Source organism: Prosopis cineraria, unplaced genomic scaffold, assembly GCF_029017545.1.
Source record: "Prosopis cineraria cultivar Desert tree isolate PC_DT_omini unplaced genomic scaffold, ASM2901754v1 PC15, whole genome shotgun sequence".
Taxonomy (NCBI): Eukaryota; Viridiplantae; Streptophyta; class Magnoliopsida; order Fabales; family Fabaceae; genus Prosopis; species Prosopis cineraria.
The window spans coordinates 4976491-4996117 of NW_026555346.1; the positions used below are offsets into that span (position 1 = coordinate 4976491).

General features: G+C 37.6%; 2 protein-coding genes across 7 annotated transcripts; one reads left to right on the forward strand and one right to left on the reverse strand.

The window, feature by feature from the left end:
• LOC129294413 (RNA polymerase sigma factor sigC) lies at positions 1-4206 on the forward strand. 3 transcript variants are annotated; one of them, XM_054932766.1, is made up of 9 exons: positions 1-261; positions 616-779; positions 896-1462; positions 1546-1776; positions 2225-2365; positions 2477-2677; positions 3522-3704; positions 3855-3983; positions 4092-4206. In XM_054932766.1, exons 1-9 carry the CDS (start codon positions 162-164, stop codon positions 4146-4148), a joined length of 1773 nt encoding a protein of 590 aa, XP_054788741.1. In that variant the 5' UTR covers positions 1-161; the 3' UTR covers positions 4149-4206. The 3 variants fall into 3 exon arrangements, with proteins under 3 accessions (XP_054788741.1, XP_054788740.1, XP_054788742.1); XM_054932767.1 differs by adding an exon at positions 356-456 and having other exon boundaries at positions 102-261; positions 3855-4206; XM_054932765.1 differs by having other exon boundaries at positions 3855-4206.
• Positions 4207-4345: 139 nt separating this feature from the next.
• Positions 4346-17872, reverse strand: LOC129294412 (calcineurin-binding protein 1). Of its 4 annotated transcripts, none has more exons than XM_054932762.1 (19): positions 17478-17868; positions 17267-17341; positions 17015-17134; positions 16884-16924; positions 16232-16443; positions 14196-16033; positions 12402-12608; positions 11628-12296; positions 11263-11498; positions 10924-11134; positions 10673-10828; positions 9124-9281; positions 8848-9040; positions 8256-8638; positions 7916-8096; positions 6723-6946; positions 5626-6289; positions 5180-5252; positions 4346-4882 (listed from the first exon to the last, which is right to left on the reverse strand). In XM_054932762.1, exons 1-19 carry the CDS (start codon positions 17478-17480, stop codon positions 4656-4658), a joined length of 5871 nt encoding a protein of 1956 aa, XP_054788737.1. In that variant the 5' UTR covers positions 17481-17868; the 3' UTR covers positions 4346-4655. The 4 variants fall into 4 exon arrangements, with proteins under 4 accessions (XP_054788737.1, XP_054788736.1, XP_054788738.1 ...); XM_054932761.1 differs by having other exon boundaries at positions 6717-6946; positions 17478-17867; XM_054932763.1 differs by lacking the exons at positions 8848-9040; positions 9124-9281 and having other exon boundaries at positions 6717-6946.
• Positions 17873-19627: the final 1755 nt, after the last annotated feature.

The following is a 19627-nucleotide window of genomic DNA, read 5'->3' on the forward strand; positions in this document are numbered from 1 at the left end:
AAAAAATATTCCAGCCAGGGCAAAGGAGAGGAACAACTGGTGGTGGGAGTGACAGCAGAGCCATATCCATACTTTTGATATGCCATCTCTGTAGACTGTAGTATTATCGAACATTTCATGGACTCCATTCCACTCTGCACTGCTGATATTCAGAAAACATCATGAATTTTGGTTTTAGGCTAAATCTCAGCGGTTGTAGTGTTCCTGCTCATTCTCCTCATTCTTTCACTTCTTCACCAATCAGGCTTTCTTCGTCTTCTGGTTAGTTCTATTCTATACCGTCCACTTCTTAGAGTTTTTTGTACTTCATTTTGGTATTGTTGATGATGCAAATAAAAAATGATTTCTTCTTCAGTTTACGCGTCAAGTCCTGGGCTGTACAACGTTTTGTTTTCTGGTTCCAATTTCCGAAGCAGCTTGATAATCTCATGTATAGATTTGCCTATTGGCGTTCAAGTATGTAACTATGTTTGTCGTCCGTTGCCAAAAAAAAATAAAGAAGGAATACTTTGCTATTTCTAGTTTCGATTCCTGATCAACCCAACCATTTTTTAGTGACAGTGTTTGTGCTTGCCTCTGTTATTTTAACTTTTGGATACGATAAATATGATTCAGCTGGAGGCAGGGAAGCTTCTTTCAATCCCACGAGGTTATCTTGGCTGTCAACCATTTATGAGGAAAGAGAAACTTTCCAAAATGATTTTCGAAGGGCATCCAGTTGTTCATCTTCAGTTTTGGAAACCCTACATGATGATTGTTTGGAAGATGGAGAAATCAAGGTTAGCTATTATCCTGTATGACAACCCTTATTTTATTGCAGATTTGCAGTACTCATGCCTAATGCTGTTTTCTATCATTAGCTACTTGCAATATAATAAAAACTCCTGTTTCTTAGGTGAACAAAGGAAAGAAATCTTTGAATAGTGTTCATGAAATGATTGATAATACCCAAATGCCTTTTGGGAAGGAGACATTTACAACTTCTACAAGCTTCCAGTCATTCAAGGCATCACATTTTCGTTTGCTAATGGAAAACCTAGATGTTTTAGAAGAAACTTTTTCTGATTCTGAAGTGCTAAGGTTGGAGAAAGATATCATGATGCAACTAGGAAAGCTTGGAGCTCTAGAGTTTTTCAATTCTCGTCTGTCAGGATCTTTTGAAACCTCACGTTTTTTGGATTTCTGTGACAAACATCCTGAGCAAGTTTGTGAGCATAAGACAAATGGCAAGGCAGATTACCACTTGGGTAAAGTTGTTGTCCGATCTAGGAGAAAAGAAAATAAACCAAGAAGGAAGGGAGCATTAACTTCCTCGAAGGTTTTATCTCAACCATTGCCTTCAGGACCTATTGAGGACGGTCTCTTAGGCCTACCAGCTTCATCTGTAAAAAGAACATTGAATAATAGAAACAGGAGAGCAATAGTTGCTAAAAAGGAAGCGGAAATGTCAACAGCAGTAAAGGTTGGTTTATTGTGAAGAGAATGGAGTGCATTTGTTGCATGCTTGTGAAAATTGGTTATTATTAAAATTTTGTGCCTCTGTAGGTTCTGATAGGGTTGGAGAGAATTAAAGCAGCAATGGAAGAGGATACCACTGAAGTAGTAACCTTAAGGAGCTGGGCAGAAGCAGCTGGAGTTGATGAGAAGAGGCTGTGGCAGCATCTGCATTATGGCCTTTATTGTCGAGATGAGCTTATAAGGAGTACTCGATCCTTAGTTCTATACCTTGCCAAGAAATACAAGGGAATGGGAATCGCATCAGAAGATTTACTTCAGGTGTGTTCCAAACGTTACTTTGAGTAGTTTGTTTATAATTATTAATTTATTATTTTTGAGGATGAGTTTCTTCTTTGACCTTCTACCCACATGTTTACTCATGATATAAACTACGGTCTATAGGAGCATTTGGTTTCTGTTATCTTATTCAAACATCTTGAACTGTTGACACCCTCACACAAAGTAAGGCCATTTTGCTAGAACTATTGATATGTCATTATGTCAGTTGTGCTTCACTATCTTGCTTCATAGTTTATAAGACAAAACACTTGGAAAAAAAGTCATGGGTGCTACTTTATTTGATGCTTTGATCAATGCTTTCGTGAAGTTGACTAACAGTGACAATTATTTGATTATAATGAAACTTTGCTTGCGGATATAATTTTTCTTATATTAACACTCTAGCTAGCTTCTCAGTTGAGTATGTCTTCTTTCGCATATTTTATAGGCAGGATACGTGGGTGTTCTCCAAGGTGCAGAGAGATTTGATAGTACAAGAGGCTACAAATTCTCAACCTATGTGCAGTATTGGATAAGGAAATCGATGTCAAGAATGGTTGCGCGATATGCCCGGGGAATCTTAATTCCTGTATGTCTCTTTTGTTTAAGAGATTATTTCTTAGTACCGATCTCATCTCTCCTGCCAGAAAAATCTTGAAATTTGATCCTTGTGTTCCTTCTCCTTCATTATTCTTCTTAGTGGTCATTGAGCAAGGCAATAAATCAGATACAGAAAGCACAAAAATCCCTGAAAAGTACTGCGATGCAATACTCAGATGATTATGAAATCGCAAAGATAACAGGTCTTTCCGTGGATAAAATCAGATCAGCTCACAATTGCCTGAGAGTAGTCGGTTCAATTAATCAGAAGATAGGGGACTGCTTTAGTGTAAAATACATGGTACGTGTTGAAGTTCTCCCTATAATCTCTTTTCATCATGATCATAATTATTAACATCTACACTGGCAGTATAAGAAAAGGGCTGCGTGCCTTTGGGCCAACATAGAAAGGGGAAAAGGAAAAATTAGAACTTTGCGTTCAATATATGATTGATTTCTCACAATAAGATCCCCAAGCAAATTAAAATGCAAAACATGCGGAGCATGTATGGGAAAAGGTTCTCTTAGTAGTAAACATTGTTGTGTCTCAAGCCTAGGATTTCAGGGTAAAGAGATAATATGTCTAATAATCTGAGGTAAACCTGTTTTGCTCCACGTCAACTAATAGAAAATTAGAAACATTGTGCTGAACAGAGTGTATGGTTCTGTTTGGTGTTGTTTTCTTCAATACATCTGTACTTGATCTTGGGAGATGTTTGATTCATGAAAATATATATATCTAAAGACTGTTGTTGTTAGTTTAAAGTCTTTTTTGCTTCGTTGAGACTTTGTCGAGCGTGCATCTTTTCATGCTCATGTTCTGTGAGCCTTGCCAGGTGAAACTGTTGGCTTTTCTGTTCAGGGACATCAGTTTGAACATTCATTTCATCCGCTGAGAATGACTATTGACTGCGCTTACCTCAGAAGTCCATTTTTAGTATTTCATTATTTTTTTAATGCCTAACGACATTCTCATAAAAGTATAGAATGCTGGAGGTCGTTCCAAGTTTTCCATCTCGAGATATTTTTACACTTTAATGTGGTCAACCTAACAAAAAATGAAACATTATGAACTCATGAAAATTATCCCGTACCGTTAGATATTGTTATCGGGTGTAATCTATTTTCTGACATCCATGCTTCAGGAACTCGTCCCCGATGCGTCAGTAGGGAGCCCTGAAGAAGCTGTCATGAAGCAGCAGATGAGAAAACACATGCATGATCTTCTGAATGACTTGGAACCAAGGGAAAAGCAAGTGCTAGCTCTACGCTTTGGTCTTAATGATCACCAGCCCAGGTCTCTTGAGGAAATTGGGAGGCTTTTCCAAGTTAGTAAGGAGTGGGTGAGGAGGATAGAAAAGAAAGCCCTAACAAAGTTACAGAATGAAGCGACCAACTTAAATTTAAGTAATTATTTGGATTTGTAGTTTCCACTGGCTTTTGGGAAGCTCAAATAACATCTTCATTTTTGCTGCAAGGGACGACTTTGTAGACTCTGTCCGCTGTTCCAAATTGAAGTAGCATCACAATCGCCTGGAGAGTGGGGACACTGTATGATACTCGAATATACTCTGTACAGAAGAAAGCCTCATCGCCAAAATAGCAGCGTAAATAATATTTCTTGTGGTTTTTTGTACACCCCTGAAAACACGTTATGGCGTTTATTCTATTATATTATATAGATGAGTGGGAGAATAATTCATTTTTTGTTGCAGCCCCGAGAGTCATTTTTCAGATTGGCAGGGAGCCCATTTTGTTATACATTACTATAGCTGCCTCTTCGGAGTGGCATCAGATGCTGATAAATTTATGGCAAACTTAAAACAGTAACCATTCTATCCATCAAGTAATACATGTTCAGACAGGACATTTTGGTTCGTACTACTAGGAAACAAGTGTCTGAATAGTTGGACTGCGAAATGCCAACCAGTTCAGCGGCCGACGCGCAAATTTTCAGAGGAAGATAGAATAACAAAAACAGAATACCTAGATATATTCTCTTAATTCTCTTTAATGTCACATAACAAATTAAAAGGGAAAATAAGGAAGAATTGGAGGACGTTGCAACCACAAGGAAAGCTGCAGCCATCATTTTCAAATACGATGGTGTGGTCTATTTAAGACATAAGCGTATAACTCTGATACATTATTTACATTTTAATTATATATCACAGCAAGATCTACAAATTGTACACGATACTGTTCATGCTTTTCCCTGGAGTGACAGGACATCTTCCACTCCAGTAATTGGATGCATTCTATTCATATGAAGTCAAGCTCTACGGATCTCCTTCAAGTGTCATCGAATTGCTCCTTTCCGCCATGGCGTTGCAATGTTGCAGTTGGGGAGAATCAAATAGACTCTTTTGAATCTCATCAGAGGGAGAACGCAAAATTACTGAATTAGCGGTATTGTGGCCAGACAATGACCCAGACCCCACTGTTGTCACATGTGTAGGAGTTACATCAATGCATCCAGCAGAATTTGCTCCCTCTTTCCCGCTGCCTACATTTTAAAATCCCAACGTTATCAGATGCGCGAGATGCCGGGATTCACATCAATGGGCCATATTGATTTGTAAAAGGACGTGAACTCAGATGATACCACCATGAAGTTAGTAAATGATGAAATCATGCAGACAGTAATATGAAGTAATAAAAGAAGGGTTTCTTAAAAATTATTTTAAGTATATCGCCATGCATCATTACCATCTTTTTGCACGGACTTGTTGAAATCACTGTATCTAATCCCAATAAGACCTAGTTAGTTGGAATCACAAGAGGATGGGGAAAAAAAAAACACCTGTAACAGTTGGAGTGGCAGCTGCCACATTTGAAAATGAATATGAAATTCCACTTCCTCTTTTCATCTTTGACTGCAAATCAGAAGTTCAGAACAAGTGAGGATGTAAGGTGAACCGATTTTTGGCTCAATTAAGAAAATCACATCTGCCATCAATGCACCAACAAGATAGAAGTTTAAGACATTGTTCTTAATCTATATATAGCTTTGCGTTAAAAAAAAAAAAAATCTCAATATAGGCGCTGGCTGAAATTTTAGAAAAATTTACTTGATTTGTGCTTTCACTAGTCAAGGGGAGATGAACTCCTTACTCGAAGCTCAAAGGAGAAAAGCAAAGTTCATTTAAGAAATATCTGAATGTCAAGCACCTTACTCAAAGATGCCATATCAGTGTTTGTTCACGCTAATAAATGTGCTGGCACAGCAGGAAAACTTAGTGAACATACCTTTGTAATTTCTTCACAATGCTTTACAACAACTGAGATATTAGCACTGCGACCATACAATAGTGCAAAAGCCCACAAGAGAAGCTTCCTTGGGATGCTAAGATCAAGCGCTTCAATCCCATGCATACTTGGGTGGAACTGTGCTTCAGTTGCCAATTGAGGTGGAATTAGATAAAGCTTGACACCAGAGCCAATAAATACAGAAGAACTCTCACGGTAAAAATTGTAGGAGGCTCTGAGCAAAGTGTTTGCAGCCTCCAAATTATCATCAAAAGCTTTCTTGATAACTGTATTCTTGATTTTTGATAAAATGGCACTCCATTTTTTTTCAATTTTTTCTTGGTGAATTGGTTCTTCAAGAGCTGTACTCCATAATTCATGTGTCTGCAGATCAACACACAGCAACTGGCTGTTGTCCATACCACCTTCTGTCAAAAGAAGGGCCTTGTTCTCGTGTGAGAATTCACTTGATAATTGAGTGATCTGCGACAAGTTATATACAAGACATCGGCACCATGCAGCAGAAGCATGCCTGAAAACTTTTGCACAATTACTGTTCGCCAACTTTGGGTTTTTGAAACGTTTGCGAATTTTCTCATTTATTGCTTCAAGAGTTTCCAGTCTTCCATTTTCTTCTAATGACACGATATATTCGTGAAGATATCTGAAAGGATAAGATGATATGTGTTAGACATATTGAATTTCCATTGACATATAGATATGAATGACTCTGATATGATGCTGTAATAAATAAAAGTAGCTACTTGGGAGTAGTTGGGACTATAACTGTTAGAGATAGCTTATTAGGAGTGAGAGTGCCTATAAAAAAGAGATGTAACGACCACCTGAAATAACTTTGATCTAAATACAGAAGTGGTATTCAGTTTATTGTTTCCCTGTTCTCTCGTCCCTCTCTGCTTCCTTTTCCTCTATCTCTCTTTTTCTCTCTCCCCTGCATCTCTCGCTTTCCCTCTCTTTTCCACTTCTATTCTATTACAGACTTGTAAATCAATTAGACAAGCTTCAACAAGATTCACAAATTCAGGATTTATAGGAAAACAATAAATCATATTAGTTTTTAAGTTGATTACCCATACAAAATACTCTCAGATGTATCCGGGCTCTTAATTTCAGGCAAGCAGCATATCTCTGGCCATAAATTCCCTTGCTCCATGAACAAAGTAAACAGCCTCTCAAGCACATGGTCAAAACAGCCTGCTGAACGGGAGCCAGCAGTCTGAGAATGATGCATAGTTGAAATCAGAGCCTTTACATACCTTCCAATGGCCACTGGCACAAGATCTTCAATACATAAAGAAAACTGCATTCATGGTGGGAATTAAAAGACAAATCAAGTCAGGTTATGATACTGTGAGGGCTGTGTGCGTAATATGCTAATTTGGCAGAAGAAATTAAGCTGGGGGACAACTTGTGCATTACTAAAGCATCTATGAAAGTTTTCATTTTCTTTTCTTCCTTTTCTTTCGGTTCCCTCCAGGGATAGGAATAGTACTAGTAGCTATGGGGCTACAAACTGAAAGAGGAAAATATTAACTCCAAAAACTGTTGGTAAAATGCTTAAAATAGTTACACACGCACACACACATGCACGTATTATTGATTCTATTGTTCTATTGGAGATGATGGGCCGGTAAGAATGCTGCATTTGCTAGATTGGGTTAGGTCGTCCTCCAGAAATTTCTTTCAAGAGAAAATCAACCTCTGATGTTTAGCACACTTGGATAGAGATTGCCACCAATTAAACAGTAGCTCAGTGCTAAGCAGTGAAATTCATTAAACAATCTTGGCTTAGTGGTAGTCCAATTGTAAGTCCATCCTTGTTCTTAGCAAAAGTTATGATAATCTGAAAAATTGGTCTACTTCAGAATACAGAGTGGTTGCAAAAAGGGATCCTTGATTTGCATGCCCGATTAAGAACTGGAAGTGAACTGCAGTAGGTTGCTCCTTAATATTACTCTGCTTTATTTCAGAGAATCTGGCAGCAAACCCTTTAAAATGTGCTCATGAAAAATCTCTTCCTCATATGCCAAAATTCTAGTTACATATGAACAACAGTGAACTTCCATCACCCTGATCTGACCTCTAAGCTTAAACTAATTAATCCTTCCATTTTCCTGGCTCTTAGATCAAACGACTCAGAATCATCAAGTGAAGTAATTATTGCCTTAAGGACTTCCACAGAAATAATTGAAGCATCAATTAAACAGAATTTATTATTTGTTGATGTATAACCTATGTTAAAGTAATACAGTAGGCTTTTGGGATTTACCCTCTTATCTGCCCGAAGAGAATTATATGCACGCTCTAGAGTACATCTATCTCCAGTTTCCTCCAGAAGCTTGAGATAAAACAGCACATACTTACGGATGCAAGTAATAAACTTCCGTGAACTTTCTGGCAAATTAACCTCAAGGGCTTTCTTGTTCCCAGCAGAACTTGGTGTTTTTCGCCTGATATAAATAATGCAAATAGGTTAGTTGCTAATAACAGCAACCTGTGCTCTTTCTTAGCAAGGCTAAAAGGCAAGCCACCAAGTTCAATAACATTCAATCTCTTCTACAACCAACAAACAAAGTTAGAAAGGAAAACAAATAAGTATAAAGCTATACCTTCCTTTTTTTACCATGCTATCAATTTCCCACATATTTATTGTAAAGGAAGAACGTGATGACTTGAAGCAGAAAGATAGCTGATCTTTTGCCCTCTCTATATCACCACTGTCACCCCTTTTATAAATCCCTATAGCCAGCATGTATCTGGCCTTGTGGAAATGTTTAAGATCCCCCTCCACACAAGTCTCAAGGGCAGAGAGGCAGTCATTGTAAAGAATGGACCATGCCCTATCCAATTTGAGCAGTCCTTCATGCCTTATCTCCACAGAATTGACTTGTACACATTTTTCCTTTGCACTTGTTAATGATTCATCCATGTCACTGAGGATATTAATGACAGCTTCTTTTGCAGATTGATTAAAAGAGTGTGCTGAAAGAACCTATTAAAGACCAAAAATTGATCCAAATGAGAATCATGTCAACTTAGAAATAAAAAGGTTTAACTTCGAATTATGTTAGACACTGAATAATGAGAAAGAAGATATAAGTATATAAAATTGCTGAAATTAGTATAAATTCACAGCATGAAGACATGAAACTCACATCAAATGATAAAAAGATAAATAAATGATCACGGAAGGGGGGGAACCTTAAGAATCTCCAAACTTTGTTTTCCATACTTAAAGAGTAGCTTCAGGCGTGAGGCATGCATTCTGTAGACAGGATCTACAGCTGACGTATTCAATGAAATAGCTTTGTTGTAATATGATAATGAGGTTTCATGTGAATATCCAAGTTTTTCACTAAGTTTGCCCAAGTAAAATGCATGCAACCAATCTTGTCTGCACGAAGAATTGAATCATTTAAAACATAAAGAAGTAGAATGATGCAAAAAGATAACACCACAAGAGAAAAGGGAATATACTTAAGTGCAAAGGCCTTCTTAAAATGTTTCATTGAGTTTTCACAAAACATCATCCATGCTGCATCCTTTGAAGGCAAAACAGACCTCTGATCATAAAAAGGCACGACATTTTGGAGGCTGTCATAGTATACCAACGCCAATAACTCATGTATTTCACACTGTAGCAAAAATAAGTTGATGCAAATAGTTAAAAACAGATCCCATTTATTTTATCAAGATAACTATGACTGTGGATATGCTTAGGTTTTCATAGTATACTTTATTTCTTTTATATGAAATTAGCATTGCAAGCATATAAAGGTGCAGATCCATAACCACATGGATAGAAGTGGGAAAATCGAGGGTTGCATGCTTGGAAAAGAAAGCAGCACGTGGTTAAAAATATGGAAATTAGGAAAGAAAAGGAATTGTCAGTAATAGGGTGCTGAATGAATGAAAAATGAGAATTTGAGGAGAAGAATTGGCTGAGCAAACATAAAGGGTGATCCCTTGAATGCTGTGATATATGATTGGATTTGAATTGCAAAGGTTGACAGGGCTTTATTTTCTGTGAATTCTTGGAGTAGATGGATCCAATTACAGTGTCACTGAAACAGGTTATTGATTGAAGAAAATAATTTTTCTAATTGCATACAAAAACAAATCAATGTTGTTGCTCTGTTTTGATTCTTGGAAACAGATTGCTTTGCTTTCATCCTGACTGCTCATTTTGTGTGTGTGTGTGTGTGTGTGTGTGCAGCTGGGTGCTGTAATCAAGGCTGTTTGTTATGTCCCACGTCTACGAGACCTGGGGAGAGTTCGAGCCATATAAGTAGGTATGCTATACACCCCACTGAACTAGCTTTTTGGAAAGAAATGATCCCATAACAAAGTGATATCAAAGCCAAGCCTGAGTTTGTCAAGTCAATAGGCCCTTTCGGTAGGCCACTCATGACAAGGGCATAACAAATTGGCCTGGGGAGTTGTTATGTCCCACATTGGAGGGACTTGGGGAGGATTTAGCCATGTAAATAGGTGCGCTGCACACCCCACTAAACTAGCTTTTTGAAAAGAGAGTAATAATCCTGTGACATGATGCTCTCACTATCTGGCAAACCATTGCTAGAATAGTGCTAAACTACTGGCTATTTTGGGAATGCATCCAAGATGGTGCCACGATACATTACAAAGCTTCCTTATGTAAGATCAGACAAAGCAAAGACCTACAGCATGGTGTCATGTGCTTAAACAAATAAGACATCTAAATCTTTCATTAATATGATCTAGCTTTTCGATTTTCGGGCCAATGAAATCTATTCTTTCAACATGGTGTAGGCATGTAGCTCATATTCCTGATAACCCAAGATTTACAGGTTTGAAGAGGATAAGGAATTATCAAAAGGAAAACAGGAGTCAGCTTCAGCAGAATTAGCTTTGTGAACTAGTGAAATTAAAATTTCATGTCTCATTTAATGATCTCGTCAATGGCTATTGAGTTTGTTCTAGGCATAATGTTTTTGAAGTGGAACTTAGAAAGGGTCACTTTAAAAACACACGTGCTAGGAAAAACCTGCTGATCAGATGTCTTTGCCAGAGCTAAGCTCATTAGCAGGCACCGTCTACTCCTCCTACGACTTGTTTCCACTCTTTGGGGTAAAGTAGTATTCTTCCTCCATCCTGCTACATTAATGTGTTTGCTACCATCATTCAGCAGCAAATCTACTTCCTGAATCAGCACATCTAAAAGAATATTAAGAAACACAACCACGGATAACAGACAAAGAAACCCAACTCATTGTTTTTACAGTAACCACAATTCACCTCATCATAAATGTTTGCAAGACGCTGCCAACTTTCAAAGCGAAGAGGATTATACATTAAATCATATTTGAAAAGGTTGGCATTTTGTTCAACGAATTCTTCCCCTTCCTTGGTCAATACAAAGCCAGGCCATTTATCTGTTGCACTCATTTCCTCAGACAGACCAAGGAAATAATACAAGTTACAATAGACCTCCAAATACGGTTCGGACCTGAATGTCCAAATATACTAATGTCACTTCAAAGAGATAAAACAAAGAAAAAGGATATATACTGAACGATGGGTATAAGTACAAATTAATGGATGATATAGCATCCACAGTATGGTATGCAAATATACCTCCCACATAATAATGTGTTATACTGTGTGAGACCTCCTGCATCAGGAAAAATGATCCTAGTAATAGTTTCCAGGAATCCATTTGACCCAGCCTCATCTGAGAGTTTATCTTCACATAGATCAGAATCATCTAAGAACTTGTCTATGGGGTTTCCAGCCAAGACATCTTCTGGTGGCTGCAGGAAATGCTTCCTAATAGCTCTCAAAACTCTTCGAAGCTTCACTAATCCAGTTCTCTGATGCAAACAAATTTTATCACCAGAAAATTGGAAATGCATGTTTCTGTAGTCTGTAGTCCGTACAGAATTCTATGGACAAGCAGTAATATACAAATATGATACGCAGAAAGACATTAGAGTACTCACAGACGATGCTTTTGCATAGGGAAGAACATACTTGAAAACATCAGCACACTGTTCCTTGGTCTGATAGTCTCCCCGGCTTGTATTTTTGTGCATCACTATATCATCTTCATAAGATGAATCAGATCGCAGATTTAATCCATATAAGCAGAAAAAGCACTGATCTAAGGCATTGTCAATTTTTGACTCAAGTTCTTCCCTTTCATCTTCGGTAAGCTCATTACCACATTCAATCAAAGGATTGCTTACCATTTCGCTTTTGCTTAGCTTACTTTCAGACCCTGCATCTCCAAGATTGTCACCCTCTACCTTCTTACTGTCTTTATTATGGATTTTGTGGGATAAAATGCCCTTGGATATTATTCCTTCATGATCATCCTTCTCCTCAGATCCCATTTCACCTATTTTGGCCCAATCTTTCTGAAGATCTAATTTATAAGTCTTCAATTCTTCTGCAGACACATTAACAACGTTGTTTTGGGATGCCTTCTCATCCCGCTGCATTAGCTCTTTCTTTTTAGGGTTAAAGCTGGATTTAAGCCTCATATCCAAGATCAATAGATGCTTTATTGCAAATCTAAGAAATGTTCCTTCTTCACCTTTGCCACCTTCACCCGCACAGCAAAGCCCATACTCAGCAAGCAAGTCATGTATTGCAACAATTAAATCAACCTGAGATCAGCTTTCAGGTAAGAAGATTAGAAGTGCTATATAAACCAGAATCAGTAAGATCACTTTTATTACAAGTTAAGATCTTCCTAGAAGGGAATAGTTCACCTGAGTTTTAATAGGTACATTTGGGTTAAAATGCTGAAGTTTACAAAATACAATGGCTGCATCAACAAAACAGCTGCTCTCAGCTTGATCAGAAATCACCACTCCAGGGGCTTTGTCGCAGACAAGTATGTTCGCAAAATAGCTCATGACTGACTGGAGCAGAGATTGAATCTGACAAATACTGCTTATTGGACCAATAATGCCATTCTGCAGGCATAAGAATTAAGACAAAACGTTTTCACTACAAATGACATTCCATTGTTAAAAGTATTGAAGTAACAAAAGGTGTGTCAGCAAAACCAACTTCCCAGAATCTACATTAAAGACCTCAAAATTATGATACACAAATTTGCTGTGAGCATAATTAAGAATAAAAGTTGTGTAAAATCATTCATGGAAGGGGGGCCTTTAAATGGATGCCCGTGCCAATATATAAGATTCAAAAGGAGAAACAAATTCAGGAGTTAGCTGCATATGTCGTCTGGAAAAAAAGTCAAGTAGCACAGTAAAATTCATCATTCGTCAATCCCACAAACAAAGGGTGAAAATAAGTGGATAATTTGGATAGCTGATCGTATTGCAGACTATACGAGACTCAACACATTTTCATTTGTCTATTAACAAAAAAAATCAGCAAACCTGAAAACAGTAAATAATTAAAGGCAAAAACTTTTTTGGCCAGCATTAAAGGAAAAAACTTTAACAAAGGAGAAAAAGAACTAAAAATAAATAAACTACTACAAATTACATATAAATCATTGACTAACCCTCATCCCACATTTTGCTTGATGAAGAAGAAAAATCTCACTGAAAAACATTGTCCCCATAAACTTAAGAGGAAAAATTAGAATAAATTACATTGACCTCCACAGGGGTTTAGGAAAATCATACTTGAAAACCATCTCCTTAAAAAAAAATTATACTTGGCTACTCTAACACTAATGAATATGTGTAAACCTCCCCAATTTATTTTCAATAACATCTGTATAGCATGAACTATAACTTTATTCTAAATATGACAACAACAGCAACCAAGATGATGTTAATCTCCAACATGAGATTGTGATTCTATTCTTAGTATGTCAATGAAGACATTCAGGTAATTTCATTTTTTGGAAGAAAAAGAAACCTAATACCCCTAAAAATACAAAGAGCCAAATACCGTAAGATAGGCAGCAGGATGAGCACGTTGTTTGGGAGAATGACAAATAGGCCCCAAAGGAATCAATTAATTCAAGCTAAGTCCCGAAGTGCCAAACTTCAAGAATTTGCAAATTCGGCTTTTAATTTTACAATTTCTTTGTGATGAATTTGCAACTTGTGTTTCAAATTTTAATAAGAAAAAACAAATTTGTTTATTTTTCAACCATGTTAAAATTTGAAAAAAAATCATCACAACGAAATTGTAAAATTGAGAGCCGAACTTGCAAATTCCTAAAGTGAGGCACTTTGGGACTTATTTTGAATTAATTGGTCCCCTTGGGACCTATCTGTCATTCTCCCTTTTGTTTTCACATGCCAAGGGAAAGCTTTGGAACCACAATGACATGTGGATGTTCAAGGATTAAGGGAACAAGGTAATAGTAAGTAACATTTAATAATTACATAAATATTAAAATCAACAATGGAAAAGTCAAGTGCAAAAATCAATTGGTTTCAACAACCAGACGATTAAGAGAGTATCACAATACTGTAGTGTATAAACTTTCTTTACAATTGAACTGGGAAATGATAATCAAGAAACACACTTCACGTCAATGATCCAAGAGTACTGAAACAATTACATTTACTTACAGAATCTCTACATTGATCAATAACTTTCTTCACTTTTGAGACACAGTCAGAGAGTTCTTTTACTTCCTCGGCAACCAATAGACTACAGTGCTTACTTGAACCTTCCTTTGAAGCAGTATCAACATTAGGAGGAGTACTAATGCCTAGAGTTTGATGGGAAGATTTAAATGATGTAGTACACATATTCAGCCCTGCAATAGCCATCAGTATTTGCAACTTTCTATGATGACAATTTAAATAGAGCTCCATATCCATTGGCTTTGACTTCTGACATGCTTCTATTAGAACATCTAGAGCCATTAGTTCAACTGAGGTTATCTTTTCATCTTTTTTATCCGCTACAGTTAAAGACAATGAATCAATGTAGACATCCTTTGTAGAGAAGAGAAGTGGAGAAAGCAAGGGTACACACTCTGAATACATTTCTCTTTCAACCAACTTATTGACTGATTTCTCCATCAAGAAATTGACCTTTAATATATTAATTTCATAAAGAACTCTATCAATGCTTAGCTCTTTTATAATCTTACAATGTGGGCAGCAAACTTTACATAGGGAATCGTTCAAACTTTGCCTCTTTGCCAAGAGTGACAAACAAGTGCATAATTCTTCGCAAGCTTTTGCCTTGTCACCATCAAAATTAGACAATCTCCCACTCAACCAGAAGAATCGAACCCAAAAAGAATTGTTTTCCATTAGAAGTGAGCTGTCTGAATTATCGTCGACAGAGGCAATGGTAGCCAAAGAACAACCTTCCTTCTTCAACTCATGAGTCAAGTGAAAAGGATAGTCTAGAGCTATAGACTCTATGATCTTACAGAGATGATAAGATGAGTCTGACATAAACTTTGACTGCTCAGAACCACAGGGAGAGCACAACCCCAGGTCATAATACAGTTCCGCAAGAAAAAGGTTACATTCAGCAGTTCTTTCCTTTCCCCAATGCCTTGTCAATTTCTCCAACTCCAGGAATTTGACAAATGCATCTTGATACCTAAGGCTTTGTCTTGCAATTTTCTCTAAAAGCAGGTGTCCCACGTGGTAAGCACCATAGTTTTGTGAGGTTTCTCTTACAAATCTAGAAACTTCATTTGATTCAATATCTACTGTCTTGGATGTTGTAGAAGTATCAAGAGAATCTCTGCCAACCAATTCACCAGAAACAAAAGATTCTAGATATTGACTGACAACCCGAGCATGGTCCTTGCCACATGAAGAATCTGATTCTTCTTTCCCTGGTTTACGACTCCTGAGCCTTTCTAAACGAGAACTTCGCCTCTCATGTGGTTGTTCTTCTTGGGAATTTGCTTCCTTTCCTTTAAGGGCACCTGGGCTTTCTATGTTACCATCACCAAAAGCAATATTGTCACCACTAGGCCCTTTCCCAATCACAGAGTTCATACCATTTTCTGAACAGGATATGAACATGCTCAATCTGATGTCCCCAGATTTGCTTGCTTTTTCATGCTCTGTATCAGAACTTTGAGCATTCAATGGAAATAAGATATCCAGCAGTGCATCAGCAAGAGCCACCCAGGAAGCTTCTGTTAGGTGAATTTCTACATTCTGGTTCAGTTTCTTAAATGCAACAACCTCATCCAGATTTTCATCAGTAGCCTTTCTCTTGTTTGGAAATTTAAGCCGTACATGTTTAGGTTGCAGCTTGTCTATGCCTCTAGGAGCAAATGGCAACGGTTCTGACTCTTCAATGGTGTTTTTAACATACAAAGCACGAGAATGTGATGGCCAATGCCTCAGAATTAATTCTGCAACAGAAAGGCATGCAACCTCATCGCCAATAGCGATAAGAACTTCCAAAAGTTTTTCCATGCAATTCCCTGAAGACACAGCCAGGGGTGAAAAACCAGATGCATAAATACTAGACAGAAACAAAAAAAACCCCCCCAGGGGCACATTCAAGAGGAACTCATGATGAAGAAAGAGAAGGGAAAACCCAACACAAGTACATGCAGGGGAAAATTAACATGCATTAAGCATGGCATAAATAAAAGAATAAAGGATAGTTAAGTACTTACAGTTATTAGGGCTACACACAAGGCCTTGCTCAAATGCCCACCGTGAAATACTCAATACACCCATTGAGCATGACAATGTTCCCAGTTGGTTCCAGACAACAGAATCTTTAGAGTCAATATCCACAGCTTGAAGATAACAATGGAGTGCATTCTCATAATGAGCAGAACCTTGCTGAAGAAAAACGGAGGCTAGGTTCTTCAATGCCAAAAACCTGTAAATACAACTATAAGTACCACTAATGTAATTTTAAGTGAACACAAATCAGCAAACTGGAAAGGAATAGACCTAGCTTATTAGTCAGCATAAATTCCACAATAAAAAGCCTACTAATCCCAATTAGAAAAGTCCTGATCGCTACGACTAGACTAAAGCAATGCAGGGCTTGTATCTGCTATCCATAGTTACGTAATAATAAACGTTTTGATTACAATCAGATCAGAATATGGAGGATTGCACAAAAAACCAGATAAGCAGATGTGAGCAGGGTAAATCTGCCACATGGAAGACTGGCAGGGAACATGTGTTATAAAGGGGAAAATAGGCATCATGTAGAATACTCTGAATTTTGATAGAGGAGATCACAGAAGCGTGATAAAATAACAGAACAGTAAATATAAAATCTGCATTAACAAGGAACAAAACGGTCAAAACCTGAGTTGCAAAATATGATCATCACTGGCACTGCCATCCACCTGACAAGGAAAAACGCGTCAAATTATTATTTCAAAATAAAAGTGGGACACCCCAATAAATAAAATGTTTGTGAAAGGAAAAAAATGTACTTGCGCATTAGCTATAAGAGGATCTTTGAGAACACATTCTAAAAGCTCCCGAGCCTTTTCATATTCTTTTGATTGTAGCTTAAGAAGTCCTTCATGATAAGTTTGAGACAGATGAAATTCCTGAAACAACAGGGGGAAATGTTGGGAATGCTCGTGACACAACTTGCAGACGACAGTCTTCCCTTTTTCTTGTTGGCATCAAGTTTCAGAAATATCATCTACAACCAAATAAAGCAGAAAGGAATGGCATACCTGGGCTTCCTTTGTTGGAGCAAGTGGTTCCCACCGACTTCTGGAGTCCGTATCATTGATAGCCGCAATAGAGAACTGAGAAAATAAAACAAAGTTTTAACAGAAAAATAAAACTCGTGCAAATCCATGCAGACAATGACGAGAACGATGAAGGTATCACGGAAATGAGTATGAATGAGAATTTTTTTTTGTAAACCTAACATGATCTCACCATATTCAACTTTCAGTATGAAATCTTCAGGATCGAGTGGCTCCTTAATCTTTTGAAATTATATATTTTTGTTAATTCAATCTAGCACTTCAACCTTGCATCTTCACACAAGAATGTAACACCGTGAGGCTTCAAAGCAAAGTTGCAAACTAATTAATTTGGACTTCTAGGCTTCGATGTTGGCTTGAAATTCCTCCCAACCGCGCGCCCCGGGCAACAGGACGATATCGACAACGACGTCGTCAAGAGGTTCGTCCGTTTCCCCAAGCGGCTTCGTTGCCTTGTTTACCACTTTTGTCAAATAACCACTGTGTTTAGCGGAGCACGGGGCTCTCTCCTTCTCCTCTATCCTTTTTCCCTTCAGGCCTCGTCTGGCACCTGGATTGATTTTTATTGGGATAGGGATAGGAATATGTATAGGAATAATAATGGAAATGGAAATGGGAGTAAAAAATATGTTAGATATGTGATGAAAATGGTTAAAATTGCTTTATTTAATATTTATAATTATAATGACAAAATACCATTTTATCTTTATTTCTTTAAAAAAAAGTTGGTGAACCTGGTGACAGCAACCATCCATCATCATCTATCCAGAATTAAAGTTCCAAATAAAAAAATAGTGATCCACGCACAAATAATCAAAATCCCAAATATAAAAACAATTAACAAAAGCACAAAAAACCTAAACCCCAGGTAAAAAATAATCAACCATTGTTAAAATCTACAAATTGAAGACAATCAACAACGTCTTCTACAAAACCCCAAATTGAAAACCATAAATCCGGAACTTTGTGTTTTGCTTTTAGGGTGGCCCAAAAAGATATTCTTTTGTGAAGACGACAACATCAAAAAGACAAATGAAGGCGCCACCCCTCCTCACCATGTTGTATCCACAAACTTCTTCTCCCACAAGCTCGTCACGATCACTAGTGGTACGGTAGAAGATCTCAACAATAAGCAGCAACAAAGGCAACTCAATAACGGCAACAAATTAGAGGAACAAAATTGACAAAGGGAGGAATAAGGGCGGCAAAGATCTTTGATAGCAATGAAGGGGTGAGGTGAATGTGAGGGAATGATGGCCAAGGGGGAGAGTCGGAGCCAAAAGGTGATTGTGTGAGGCAAAAGCAAGAGAGGTATTGGGGCAAAAATAAAAGGATGATCTCATCCTTAAAATTAATAATTAGGGTCACTTTTATCTAGAATATTCATTCTTATGGAATGACCTCCATTCCCATGATTTAGTAAAGGATTACTTATTACTTTGTTTGAGGTCACGGGCTAATCCTTACCAATGGCTTCAATCCTATCAAACACTCAAATTTTATCAATCTCTCCTCCGTTCCCACTCCACCTAGCCCATTCCATCAAAACAAATATGGTCTCATCTCTTTGATCCTGATTGTTCAATCTATGATAGGAATAAGAATCAGGTTTAGTGGGCCATTTATTTAAGCCCGTCAAAAATAAAGATTCGTGCTTGAAAAATTAGTTTTTTTTAGCAATTGAGTTTCAAAGCCTAATGTTAATAAGCCTTAAAAAATAGTGTTGAACCTAGACGGTGTTTTAATCGTCCCTCCTTAAAACGCGTCGTATGAAAATGGCCTAAAAAACCTTAAGCCCTTCATTCACTTAGCTCAACTCTGCCTCCCCGTTCTCGACTCTTGCGATCTCTCATCTCTTTATGGGTGGCGTCTTATGGCTTCAGGTGCTTGGTCAGTCACTCTTAGCTTCATAATGCTCCTTCATATTAGACTACTCGAGTCCACGCAAATAATGCTCTCCTCTAACCTCTCCCACTCCTCCCTCATAGTGATCTTGGCAACAGCATGTCAATAAGTCATGGACTTATGGCATTGAGGTGGTTTTGTCCTTTTGATATCGATCGCTTCCTCTACATCCTTTCACCTATCTCAATCTCACCTCTGAATTGCTAATCTTCAACTGCCTCTCGATCTTACTGCACTCAGTCACTAGCTTAATCCCAGGCTCTCAACTCCTAGTTCTCACATTCTTAATCTCATCCTTTACCTTCAAGTGCCTCTATTTGACTATCTTGATCTTAGCTTTTGAAGTTTTGGTTCTCAATATCGACTTTAAATTGGTTAGATTATTGTTATTTTTTTTTATCACTCTTAGTCCCTCAC

Excerpts from the sequence above, each read along its gene's own strand:
- LOC129294413 (XM_054932765.1), top strand. The coding sequence starts at position 162 with ATGAATTTTGGTTTTAGGCTAAATCTCAGCGGTTGTAGTGTTCCTGCT. Across the intron at positions 1,463-1,545 it reads AAATGTCAACAGCAGTAAAG|GTTCTGATAGGGTTGGAGAG; the intron begins GTTGGTTTATTG and ends GTGCCTCTGTAG. Across the intron at positions 1,777-2,224 it reads CATCAGAAGATTTACTTCAG|GCAGGATACGTGGGTGTTCT; the intron begins GTGTGTTCCAAA and ends CATATTTTATAG.
- LOC129294412 (XM_054932761.1), bottom strand. Across the intron at positions 8,639-8,847 it reads AAAGTTTGGAGATTCTTAAG|GTTCTTTCAGCACACTCTTT; the intron begins GTTCCCCCCCTT and ends GGTCTTTAATAG. Across the intron at positions 5,253-5,625 it reads ATTGTGAAGAAATTACAAAG|TCAAAGATGAAAAGAGGAAG; the intron begins GTATGTTCACTA and ends TCTGATTTGCAG.